The sequence below is a fragment of the Littorina saxatilis genome, linkage group LG14, assembly GCF_037325665.1.
Source record: "Littorina saxatilis isolate snail1 linkage group LG14, US_GU_Lsax_2.0, whole genome shotgun sequence".
In the NCBI taxonomy this organism is placed as follows: domain Eukaryota; kingdom Metazoa; phylum Mollusca; class Gastropoda; order Littorinimorpha; family Littorinidae; genus Littorina; species Littorina saxatilis.
The window spans coordinates 31,915,534-31,929,103 of NC_090258.1; the positions used below are offsets into that span (position 1 = coordinate 31,915,534).

Sequence of the window (13,570 nt, forward strand, 5' to 3'; positions counted from 1 at the left end):
AGCACAAGACCAAGTGCGCACGAAAAAGATCCTGTAATCCATGTCAGAGTTCGGTGGGTTATAGAAACACGAAAATACCCAGCATGCTTCCTCCGAAAGCGGCGTATGGCTGCCTAAATGGCGGGGTAAAAACGGTCATACACGTAAAAGCCGTGGGAGTTTCAGCCCATGAACGAACAAACAAACAAACAAAGCTAGTCTCTATAAACTGGTTAGGGAAGCATATGCACGTGAAATGAAGATTAGTGTCTACCATGCGTACTACTTTTTCCAGTAGAATTATATACTATGTCACACTGTGTTCACGAACGCCCGTCGCGATATAATCTTGAACGGTTGAAAACGACGTTAAACACCAAATAAAGAAAGAAAGAAAGTTCACGAACGGTTACAGAAATGCGTTTAAAAGTGGAAAACTTCAGTTAAGAGAATATATAAACATTGTATATCTTTGTTTTTGAACATTAAAGTAGCTGCAGTCTTGATAGCTTTCCTATTCCAGCTTAGATCGAAACAGATGTTGAACGATAGTAAAAATAGGCAGCAACAGCTTAAAAAAAAGAAAACTAGTAAAAGGTATAGAATCAAAAACCAGGAAAGGTAGGCTATTGGAACGTTGTTTTATTGACAAAACAACACGCTACTTCTTCTTCTTCTTCAGCGTTCCAGAATTTTCTGGTTACGTGTGAGCTCGTTTGCCCATTTGGGTTCCCCACACTATACTCTGAGAGCATAGTCAGCTCACTCCGCTTTCGTTGAGTAGGTATGCTGGGTATTTTCGTGTTTCCATAATCCACCGAACTTCGACATGGATTACAGGATCTTTTCCGTGCGCACTTGGTCTTGTGCTTGCGTGTAGGCCTACACACGAAGGGGGTTAAGTCACTAGCAGGTCTGCACATAAGTTGACCTGGGAGATCGGAAAAATCTCTTAACACACCAGGCGGCAGCGAACGGGATTCGAACTCACGACCTCCCGATTAGGAGGCCGACGTCTTACCACCACGCCACTGCGCCCGTCAACACGTTACAATAAAATTAACGTTTGTTTTGTTTAAACACAAAAAAATTGTATTGAGTAAAGTTTGTCAATAACAAACGTTCCACCAACCCACCTTCTTGTTTTTTTTATTCTGAATTTTGGAACGTTGGCAGTCTCTTTGGTTTTTGGATTTAGTAAAAGGTATTTCTATTTGAGCACAAAGCAGTAGCAGCTTCGTGGCTCCTTGTTAAAGGCACAATCCTTCCCGTGTAAACGATTTGGCTGACAATCTCAGATCTGGGCAGGTTTTTACATTGGACAATACCATTCCTCTGCTTGGACACACACCAATATTCAACAGCCTGGCTGCTTTTTGTGCAGAATCAACATATTTTGACGAATCGATTTAAAAAAAAAATTAAAAATAAAAAACACTGGTATCCCTTAAAAAATATGGGGACGCTTACCAAAAATCACAGCCTGAATAATTCCTATGCAGAGAGGGAAGCTTGTTATACATGAATGGATTTATAAAAAAAAAATATTAACTTTTTTTTATAACTTTAACAAAAATCTTACTCTGCACAGAACGCAGCTATAGGCTGTTGAATGTTGGCGTGTGTCCATGTGGAAGGCAGAACGCAGCTATAGGCTGTTGAATGTTGGCATGTGTCCATGTGGAAGGCAGAACGCAGCTATAGGCTGTTGAATGTTGGCATGTGTCCATGTGGAAGGCAGAACGCAGCTATAGGCTGTTGAATGTTGGCATGTGTCCATGTGGAAGGCAGAACGCAGCTATAGGCTGTTGAATGTTGGCGTGTGTCCATGTGGAAGGCAGAACGCAGCTATAGGCTGTTGAATGTTGGCATGTGTCCATGTGGAAGGCAGAACGCAGCTATAGGCTGTTGAATGTTGGCATGTGTCCATGTGGAAGGCAGAACGCAGCTATAGGCTGTTGAATGTTGGCATGTGTCCATGTGGAAGGCAGAACGCAGCTATAGGCTGTTGAATGTTGGCATGTGTCCATGTGGAAGGCAGAACGCAGCTATAGGCTGTTGAATGTTGGCATGTGTCCATGTGGAAGGCAGAACGCAGCTATAGGCTGTTGAATATTGGCATGTGTCCATGTGGAAGGCAGAACGCAGCTATAGGCTGTTGAATGTTGCCATGTGTCCATGTGGAAGGCAGAACGCAGCTATAGGCTGTTGAATGTTGCCATGTGTCCATGTGGAAGGCAGAACGCAGCTATAGGCTGTTGAATGTTGGCATGTGTCCATGTGGAAGGCAGAACGCAGCTATAGGCTGTTGAATGTTGGCATGTGTCCATGTGGAAGGCAGAACGCAGCTATAGGCTGTTGAATGTTGGCATGTGTCCATGTGGAAGGCAGAACGCAGCTATAGGCTGTTGAATGTTGGCATGTGTCCATGTGGAAGGCAGAACGCAGCTATAGGCTGTTGAATGTTGGCATGTGTCCATGTGGAAGGCAGAACGCAGCTATAGGCTGTTGAATGTTGGCATGTGTCCATGTGGAAGGCAGAACGCAGCTATAGGCTGTTGAATGTTGGCATGTGTCCATGTGGAAGGCAGAACGCAGCTATAGGCTGTTGAATGTTGGCGTGTGTCCATGTGGAAGGCAGAACGCAGCTATAGGCTGTTGAATGTTGGCATGTGTCCATGTGGAAGGCAGAACGCAGCTATAGGCTGTTGAATGTTGGCATGTGTCCATGTGGAAGGCAGAACGCAGCTATAGGCTGTTGAATGTTGGCATGTGTCCATGTGGAAGGCAGAACGCAGCTATAGGCTGTTGAATGTTGGCATGTGTCCATGTGGAAGGCAGAACGCAGCTATAGGCTGTTGAATGTTGGCATGTGTCCATGTGGAAGGCAGAACGCAGCTATAGGCTGTTGAATGTTGGCATGTGTCCATGTGGAAGGCAGAACGCAGCTATAGGCTGTTGAATGTTGCCATGTGTCCATGTGGAAGGCAGAACGCAGCTATAGGCTGTTGAATGTTGCCATGTGTCCATGTGGAAGGCAGAACGCAGCTATAGGCTGTTGAATGTTGGCATGTGTCCATGTGGAAGGCAGAACGCAGCTATAGGCTGTTGAATGTTGGCATGTGTCCATGTGGAAGGCAGAACGCAGCTATAGGCTGTTGAATGTTGGCATGTGTCCATGTGGAAGGCAGAACGCAGCTATAGGCTGTTGAATGTTGGCATGTGTCCATGTGGAAGGCAGAACGCAGCTATAGGCTGTTGAATGTTGGCATGTGTCCATGTGGAAGGCAGAACGCAGCTATAGGCTGTTGAATGTTGGCGTGTGTCCATGTGGAAGGCAGAACGCAGCTATAGGCTGTTGAATGTTGGCATGTGTCCATGTGGAAGGCAGAACGCAGCTATAGGCTGTTGAATGTTGGCATGTGTCCATGTGGAAGGCAGAACAGCTTCACCTTGATTTGCAAGACGGTCCACTTTGGAACGACGAAGGCACCTTTGAGACAATCGCAACACGTGTATAAAACAAACTACATTTTCTTTTCGCTTTCAGATGAAAGACAATGATCCGCACAGACACGGTAAGCATTTCAAAATTTTTTCTCCTTTTTTTTTGTTCTAAAAAAAAGGGTTAAAGGGTTTAAGATCAAAGGAGAATATTGAAATGATATCAAGAATCAACACACATTTTTTGTTGGGTCACATTTTCTGCGCTGAGGCAGGAGGGAATTTTGCATGAAAAACTTGTCCTTCGCTGGGCTGAAAATTATGTTTCGCTTTCACTTTGTTTTTTTTCACTCCATAATTATAAGTTAGTTTGTTACTACAGTCTTTTGATTAAAAGTAACTGAGTGCTCCTTTCCACTGAAACGCTTTTGACTAGGTATTGATGCGACGTTTGAGTTTCTTTAATTGGTTTAAACATTAAACATAATTTTAAACAATTAAATCATGATATAGTTATAAAAGAATCACGATTGCGACACAAACTAGGTTTCTTTAACTGACAATGTCATGGCGCAAGCGCGTATTTAATTCTACTTCCAATGAAAAAGAGGAGCAGTTGTCACCGTATGGCAAAATTTGATGTTTGATTAACTATTCAGAAATGTGCTTAAAAAGTTGCTTGATTGGATATTGGATTGATTGAGATTTTGTGTTTGTTTGCAGACTTTGATGAACCACGAAAAGAGGTGAGTATCGTGACAGGGTAACGCAGTAGTTCCCCCTTTGTCACAGGCAGTTGCTCTGCATTGATGGAGTGGTCTCCCTGCCAAAGCGTGAGCTATTTATAGTAGCTCGACGTTTTTGGTACACGTGGAAGACAGCGCACTAGTGAGATGTAGAGTATCTGTTTGTGATGGGGTCTGGCTGCTGTTGTCAAGTTGTTCACACATTGGCGACATTTGTCTTTGTTGTTAACACATTGGCGACATTTGTCTTAGTTGTTAACACATTGGCGACATTTGTCTTAGTTGTTAACACATTGGCGACATTTGTCTTAGTTGTTAACACATTGGCGACATTTGTCTTAGTTGTTAACACATTGGCGACATTTGTCTTAGTTGTTAACACATTGGCGACATTTGTCTTAGTTGTTAACACATTGGCGACATTTGTCTTAGTTGTTAACACATTGGCGACATTTGTCTTAGTTGTTAACACATTGGCGACATTTGTCTTAGTTGTTAACACATTGGCGACATTTGTCTTAGGTTAAAACCACGCACAGGCGCGCACACACACTATAACAAGTCGCGTAAGGCGAAAATACAACATTTAGTCAAGCTGTCGAACTCACATAATGAAACTGAACGCAATGCAATTTTTCAGCAAGACCGTATACTCGTAGCATCGTCAGTCCACCGCTCGTGGCAAAGGCAGTGAAATTGACAAGAAGAGCGGGGTAGTTGTTGCACTGAGAAGGATAGCACGCTTTTCTGCACCTCTCTTCGTTTTAACTTTCTGAGCGTGTTTCCAAACATATCATATCTATATGTTTTTGGAATCAGAAACCGACAAGGAATAAGATGAAAGTGTTTTTAAATTGATTTCGAAAATTTAATTTTGATCATAATTTTTATATTTTTAATTTTCAGAGCTTGTTTTTAATCCAAATATAACATATTTATATGTTTTTGGAATCAGAAAATGATGAAGAATAAGATGAACGTAAATTTGGATCGTTTAAAAAAATATATATTTTTACAATTTTCAGATTTTTAATGACCAAAGTCATTAATTAATTTTTAAGCCACCAAGCTGAAATGCAATACCGAAGTCCGGCCTTTGTCGAAGATTGCTTGGCCAAAATTTCAATCAATTTGATTGAAAAATGAGGGTGTGACAGTGCCGCCTCAACTTTTACAAAAAGCCGGATATGACGTCATGACGTATTTATCGAAAAAACGAAAACACGTCCGGGAATATCATTCCCAGGAACTCTCATGTAAAATTTCATAAAGATCGGTCCAGTAGTTTGGTCTGAATCGCTCTACACACACACACGCACAGACAGACAGACAGACACACACACACACACACACACACACACACACACACACACACACACACACACACACACACACACACACACACACACACACACACACACACACACACACACACACCACGACCCTCGTCTCGATTCCCCCTCTATGTTAAAACATTTAGTCAAAACTTGACTAAATGTAAAAAGGGAAAGTGTGTGTGCGCGCCTATGTGTGTTTTTAACTTAAGACAAATGTCGCCAATGTTTTTACAGAGTGACGGTAAATAAACGATTGTATGCTCTCGGGAACCTTGGCGTACTCATGTCAGTTTTTATAGGGCTATTAAACTAGTTCTAAAATCGTAACCCAGTTTGACTGGCTTTGCCTCCATATGTGATTGTTGTGCTTCGTGCACTCGGTAACATTATTCAGACTTCAATGGAACTTCTTGTACTTACGTACTATCAGTACACATGATTTTTTTTCTGGCAAATGACACACAAAGTATTACCATTAATTCAGTCTGCGCAATTAGGGGATTAAAGCATTACATTTAATTCAGTATGTGCAATTAGGGGATTAAAGTATTACCATTAATTCAGTCTGTGCAATTAGGGGATTAAAGTATTACCATTAATTCAGTCTGTGCAATTTGGGGATTCAACAAGAGGTAGTGGCTAATTTCATCGGTCCACAAATATAAGGGAGAGAAGAATAACAGGAGGAAAGACAGAGAAGGGGGAAGGGGGGAGGGGAGGGAGAGACAGAGAGAAAGAGAGGTGAAGGCAGAAAGAGAGTAGGAGGAGTTGCTGGTAGGAGAAAGAGAGGGAGAGAGAGGGGGAGGGAGAGACAGAGAGAGACCGAGGCCGAGAGAGCGAAGTCAAAAACATTTTACAATACATGTACAAAGACAAATGTCAGAACAGAGAACGCAGGAAAATAAACAGAAGAGAAACAGCGGCAATCCCTAATTTCAGACACATTAATTACATTCACTTTATCACGCTAAAGACTATACAAACCCATCAAATCCTTCCACGACTTGAAAATTAACGCCGGAAATCTCTTTCTGCTGTGTCAGATAAAGAACAGCCTTGACTTCGATGCCACGCGGGGAGGGGCTGGGGCGCCACGGAGGGACGACAGGGGAAAAACCATCACACGTTACCCCGTCACCATGCAGAGAGATGACTTTGGTTGTGAGTAAACATTCGTTGGGTTTCATTCTGCTTGTTTTGTTTTGCTGTGTTGAGGTTTGGACTTTGAATTTGATCTTCAAAGAATGCTGTTTTTGAATTTTAAAAAAATCGCATGTGCTGCTTTTGAGTTTTAAAAAATCGCAAGAAAGGTTAGTTCTAGATGCTACTCCGCTCAGAGCACTGTGGAAGCAACGATTTGTCTTTTTGTCGCTGATAAAAATATGAACAGTCAAAACATTTACCACTAGATGATTACCCGCTTCGCCGGGTACCGGCTTCGCCGGGAAGAAGTAGAGCCGAATACCAGGCTGCGCCTGGGTTTGCCGGGTGTACGCCGGCTTCGCCGGCGCACGAAGGAAAGGAGATAAACGCGCAAAACACTGGAGACCTTCTAAAAATAGTAACGTGCAGTGACCTTCTAAAAATAGTAACGTAGTAACGGGAATATGGATTGACGCCACACGGAGGAAGGGAGATAATCGCGGCTGAAAACACTGGAGAAGATAAGGAAGAGTTACTGGTAGTGGATCCAGACCAAAAAAAACAAAATCGGTTCAGCGCGCACAGCGCTGCGCGCTGAGAGCACGTGTTGAAATATCTCATCGATGAGGTTGTGTCCGGGGTGTAGCTGAATACGGTGTCCAAATTTCAAAAAGATCCACCGAGAACTTTGGCCGTGCATCGCGAACAGACAGACAGACAGACAGACACTAGTCGTATATATATATAGAAACTATCCCACAGATATAGATGACTACACATGCCTTTAGTTTTAGCCAGCCAAACCAAACTTTCTGCGGTTTGCCAGTCTCCAGAAAAAATGTAATTAATATTTCCCGTGATCACGTTCTGGGTCTGAAGGCTGTGTGGGGTATATACTACAATGGAACCAAATACATTCTTTTATAATTGTCTCACATTGCCCTTGTGTCTCTATGTGTCTCCCATGTGTCACAATGTGTCTCCCATGTGTCTGGCATGTGTCTCAAGCCAGCAAAATCCAGGAGAACATATCCGGCAAGGCGTACAACCTGCCACAGGACCGTTGTGTCTCTATGTGTCTCCCATGTGTCACCATGTGTCTCTGTGTCACTCATGTGTATCTCATATGTCTCAGTGTCTCTATGTGTCTCTGTGTCTCTCATGTGTCACCATGTGTCTTTCATGTGTCACTATGTGTCTCAATGTTTCTGCCATGTGTCTGTCATGTGTCCACAGCCAGCAAGATCCAGGAGAACATCCCCGGCAAGGCGTACAACATGCCCAATGACCCTGTGTCTCTGTCTCCCATGTGTCACAATGTGTCTCAGTGTCACCATGTGCTTCATGTCTCACCATGTGTCTCTGTGTCACTCATGTGTCTGTCATGTGTCCACAGCCAGCAAGATCCAAGAAAACATCCCCGGCAAGGCGTACAAACTGCCCAATGACCCTGTCTACGACCCGTTCGGCAGGCCGGGGGGTGGCGCGCCCATGATGGATCGCTATGGGAACCGCAACACTCACACTTACGGCAATTTCGAGTTAAATGTCAGCGGTGCATTCATCGTGTGTGGTTTGGTTTTTGTTGTTTTGGTTGATTAATCATTCACTTTGTTAACTGTAACAGTGTTTGGGGACAGTTGGTACAATTAGTACAGAAGAACCTTTGCCGGGTCAAGTCTATCCACGGACAAAATGGTTTTGCGAAATTAAAAAAACTGAAGAGTTTTGTTCTTGTTGTTGCAATTATGTGCATTAAAAGTTAAAAAAAACAAATGTAGTATATTTTGGTAATGTCTTCTCGCAGACGTAATAATTATCAATGACAGTGGGTCAGTCAGGGGCGGATCAGTTAGTTTGAAAGGGGAAGGCGGGGGGAAGGGGGGGGGCTGCACTCAGAATTTAAAAGTATGTATCGAGGGCGCGCAGCGCGCCCAAGACTGCTAGGGAGGGGGGGGGGTTGTCCGAAGAAGCAAAATGGTGCTATCTGGTGCCATCTGAACTTAGAAATTGCCACGGAATCATCCTACCAAATTCCCAATTAACAAGAAATCTCTTTTTTTTTGGCCGGGTCCACTCTGGGTCTTTACGTTGAATACGGTTTACGATGGCCATAGTACTGCAGATACCACGTCGATTTTAATTTAGAAGTTCTCCTCAGCTGGATAAAAACGTCCAACTTGTTAAACATTCATTGACACAAGTAAAACTGACCGCAAGCCACGTAAACTGAAAAATGTCAGATGGCCCCTTAACGCTTTAAGGAGGTGATCTGATTTGATAGCTGTTGCTTTTTGGGTCCAGCGGACCATATAGGCCAAATCAGAACCCCTTTTAAGGAGGTTGCCTGGTGCTTCTTTGAGCATTGAAAAACATTGCTGTTGTGAGACCCCCCGCGGGTTAGGGGGAAGAATTTACCCGATGCTCCCCAGCATGTCGTAAGAGGCGACTAACGGATTCTGTTTCTCCTTTTACCCTTGTTAAGTGTTTCTTGTATAGAATATAGTCCATTTTTGTAAAGATTTTAGTCAAGCAGTATGTAAGAAATGTTAAGTCCTTTGTACTGGAAACTTGCATTCTCCCAGTAAGGTCATATATTGTACTACGTTGCAAGCCCCTGGAGCAAATTTTTGATTAGTGCTTTTGTGAACAAGAAACAATTGACAAGTGGCTCTATCCCCTCTCCCCCCTTTCCCCGTCGCGATATAACCTTCGTGGTTGAAAACGACGTTAAACACCAAATAAAAAACGCTGGCGCTGGACCCGAGTACGCTCCCCCAGTATGAAAGTTTTTGTCTTGTGCACGTGGATTTAAAAAAAAAAAAAATTATATATTTATTTTACACAATTAAAAAAATTATTAGAGTAAAACAAGAATTAAAAAAAAATAAAAAAAATAGACCGCCCATGCCGGGAATCGAACCCGGATCACTTGGATTAAAAAAAAATATATATATTATTTATTTATTTTACACAATTAAAAAAAACTATTACAGTAAAATAAAACATTAAAACGTTCATAATAAACAATAGTAAACAAGAATTAAAAAAAAAAAAATAGACCGCCCATGCCGGGAATCGAACCCTGATCACTTTGGTCACTGTGTGTCCCTGTCGCTCTCTCTCGTGCTCTCTTGTCTCTCTTTCAGTCTCACCGAGACAAACACTGCATTGTTGTTTCTTTGCCGAGACCAAATCCCCGCACCCGCTGGCTGGCTTGTAAATCACGCTTTTCTCGTCACTCCGTGACGTGTTCGGCTGAGGCTGTTCGCAAAGCGACCAGCCTCCCACCGCAAAAACTCCCACCGTTAAATTTTGACACATTTCCAAAAAATATCATTAAATATCTGATGCACTTACATTAAATTGGTTTGCTTTTGTGAAATATTTGATTCTTAAATGTTTCTAATTAACATAACATGTACGAGGGTAAATTTAACACATAATCCAAATATTTTCAAAGAAATTGGTATATTATTGGTTTTCGGAAAAAGTTTTGCTCTTTGAGACACCAACACACTTTTGGGTGGGGTTGGAAACACACTTCCAGGTAGAAAACGGTTCATGGGAAACAACTCATCCTTTCTGGCCTATTTAGCAAACTGGCAGTGGAAACGATTGCCTCCCTTTACCTGTCTCTGGCGTCTGTGAATTTTTTTTAATACATTTTTCTTCCTACCACCACTATACTGGTGCTATGTCGTGAGTGGCTTTTGTGTTTTTTGGGGCATTTAGGTCCCAGGTAACATTATGAAGTTTTAATACGATCAATCGGACCTATTATCAAGTTAGTGTATCAACTTTTGAACGAACTGCGCCCAGTAGTTTCCCAGCAATAAGCTGTTAAGTCGAGACGAACAGACAGACAGACACACAATTAAAGTCTGCAGGACCCTAGTACTGCGTACTCGGGGATAAAGAAAGAAAGCTGCTGTGAGTTGTAGGATTGTACTTTTCTCGTGTAAAAGCCTGACCAGGGCCCAGATGGTGAGTCACACTGTAACCATGGGAACGATTGTGCGTTTCTCGTGTAAAAGCCTGACCAGAGCCCAGATGGTGAGTCACACTGTAACCATAGGAACGATTGTGCGTTTCTCGTGTAAAAGCCTGACCAGAGCCCAGATGGTGAGTCACACTGTAACCATAGGAACGATTGTGCGTTTCTCGTGTAAAAGCCTGACCAGAGCCCAGGATGGTGAGTCACACTGTAACCATAGGAACGATTGTACTTTTCTCGTTTAAAAGCCTGACCAGAGCCCAGCTGGTGAGTCAAACTGTAACCATGGGAACGATTGTGCGTTTCACTGATCTTTAATTTTGTGGTATTGTTTTAACTGCACTGCGTGTATTGTCTCTAAATTCTCGGATTATTCTCACGGTCGTTGGTGGGGGTGTAAACCCAATCGTACTGACTAAATCATTAATTTTCTAATTGACTTACCGACTTCACGGCTAGCTAATAAGAACACAACCCCGGAACTAGCTAACCAACCGCACGGAAATGGGTTTTGATTTTATATTTGAAAGTTCGATCGTGCATAAGGATTGCTTATGTTATTCTTTTGCCAATTTTATGTTGTATTGTAAGACTATTTGTGTTCAATTCTTTGCACCATATAACCAACTTCTTTTGTTATATTTTCCGGTGTGTGTGTGTGTGTGTGTGTGTGTGTGTGTGTGTGTGTGTGTGTGTGTGTGTGTGTGTGTGTGTGTGTGTGTGTGTGTGTGTGTGTGGTGTTGCCATCTCCGGCTTTTAAGGAAAGTTGAGGCGGCACTGTGACGCCCTCATTTTGTAACCAAATTGATTGAAGTTTTTGTCAAACAATCTTTGTCCGGACTATGGGTTTGCATTTCAGCTTGGAAGCTTGAAAATGTGTAAATGAGTTTGTTCATTACAATTAAGAAAAATATAATTGAAAATCAAAAGTTCAGTAAAAGATTGTAACTCCTGAATTCCAATATATATGTTCACATAAAAACTATGCTCAGGTACCACGTTCGCCTGCTTTGCGGAGACGAGCGCGATCTGTCACGGTCTTTAAGTTTAGACTAGCCAAGCCTTATTACATGTACCTTCAGTGATGACTCGTTTTCAGTGTTGATCTTTTAGTTTCAGGTCGCCAAATTGACTAAATGGTTTGATATCGCTTCACGCGACTTCTTTTCATATTTAGTCAAGTTTTTTTTCTTCTTTCTAGCGTGACGCTTCTGAACAAACAAAGCGGGTTCGGGCAAAGGAAGTGATGCTGAACGATCTTCGTAAGTATTTCGGTGAAAACTTCAAGGTCGCTGTTATCCTTTTTTTTTGTGCAGAGGGCATCGCTCACATACGCACGCACGAATATTCAAACACACACGCTCGCACACACATGGGCATGCAAACACATGTAAACGCAACACACACGCACACATCGAGGAACATACACACGCATGTACGCACACACGGATGCACGTACGAACGCGCAAGGGCGGCACTCACTCACAAGCACACACACACACAACCACATCTGACTATCATACACGCACGCACGCTTACACACACACGCCCGCACACACACATACACGCACACACGCACGCACGTACGTACGTACGCACGCACGCACGAAACTCATTATATGCGGCGTTTGGATTTTGTTCAGTTTTTTTTACCAAGTTCTTTCAAATAGTTGTGAGCGACTCTCAATTGTGTGCATTTTCAATTCAATTCAATTCAATTCAATAAAACTTTTTTGTCTGAATGCAACAGACAGATATTTTTCTCTTGGCTCGTGTACGAGATAACATCACATTAAAAAACAAGTCGCGTAAGGCGAAATTACTACATTAAGTCAAGCTGTGGAACTCAGAATGAAACTGAACGCACTGCATTTTTTCACAATGACCGTAGTCCGCCGCTTGTGCATAACGGAGTGAAACTGACGAGCCTGTTCAGCGCGGTAGTGGTTTCGCTGTGCTGCATAGCACGCTTTTCTGTACCTCTCTTCGTTTTAACTTTCTGAGCGTGTTTTTAATCCAAACATATCATATCTATATGTTTTTGGAATCAGGAACCGACAAGAAATAAGATGAAATTGTTTTTAAATCGATTTCGGAAATTTAATTTTGATCATAATTTTTATATTTTTAATTTTCAGAGCTTGTTTGTAATCCAAATATAACATATTTATATGTTTTTGGAATCAAGAAATGATGTAGAATAAGATGAACGTAAATTTGGATTGTTTTATATAAAAAAAATATTACAATTTTCAGATTTTTAATGACCAAAGTCATTCATTAATTTTTAAGCCACCAAGCTGACATGCAATACCGAAGTTTGGCCTTCGTCGAAGATTGCGTTACAAAAATTTCAATCAATTTGATTGAAAAATGAGGGTATGACAGTGCCGCCTCAACTTTTACAAAAAGCCGGATATGACGTCATCAAAAGTATTTATCGAAAAAATGAAAAAAAAAGACCGGGTATATCATTCCCAGGAACTCTCATGTCAAATTTCATAAAGATCGGTCCAGTAGTTTGGTCTGAATCGCTCTACACATACACACACGCACAGACACACACAGACACACACAGACACACACATACACACACACACATACACACAAACACACTACACACACACTACACACACACACACACACACACACACACACACACACACACACACACACTACACACACATACACCACGACCCTCGTCTCGATTCCCCCTCTATGTTAAAACATTTAGTCAAAACTTGACTAAATGTAAAAACACTCTCAAAACATGGAGACACATAAAAGTACACATCAATACACACATAACCCATACCACACATATCCATACCCGCACCCTCACATACATCCTCCTACATACTCTCGTTTATCATTTATAATCATCAATAGATTAGGGTTAATATCATTGCTAGTATATTACTTGC

The 13,570-nt window shown here is 42.1% G+C and overlaps 1 protein-coding gene across 11 annotated transcripts in view; it reads left to right on the plus strand.

Annotated features, from left to right (window-relative positions):
• The window catches only part of LOC138947574 (uncharacterized), an 85,374-nt gene that overhangs the window by 51,652 nt on the left and 20,152 nt on the right, over positions 1-13,570 (plus strand). For 10 of the 11 annotated variants that reach the window (XM_070319069.1, XM_070319061.1, XM_070319071.1 and 7 more), the window contains 5 exons: positions 3,530-3,557; positions 4,147-4,169; positions 6,550-6,667; positions 8,046-8,215; positions 11,848-11,908. In XM_070319069.1, the coding sequence (XP_070175170.1) occupies positions 3,530-3,557; positions 4,147-4,169; positions 6,550-6,667; positions 8,046-8,215; positions 11,848-11,908 (400 nt within the window). The remainder of the gene's footprint in view (positions 1-3,529; positions 3,558-4,146; positions 4,170-6,549; positions 6,668-8,045; positions 8,216-11,847; positions 11,909-13,570) is intronic. The other variant, XM_070319063.1, reaches the window with a different exon arrangement.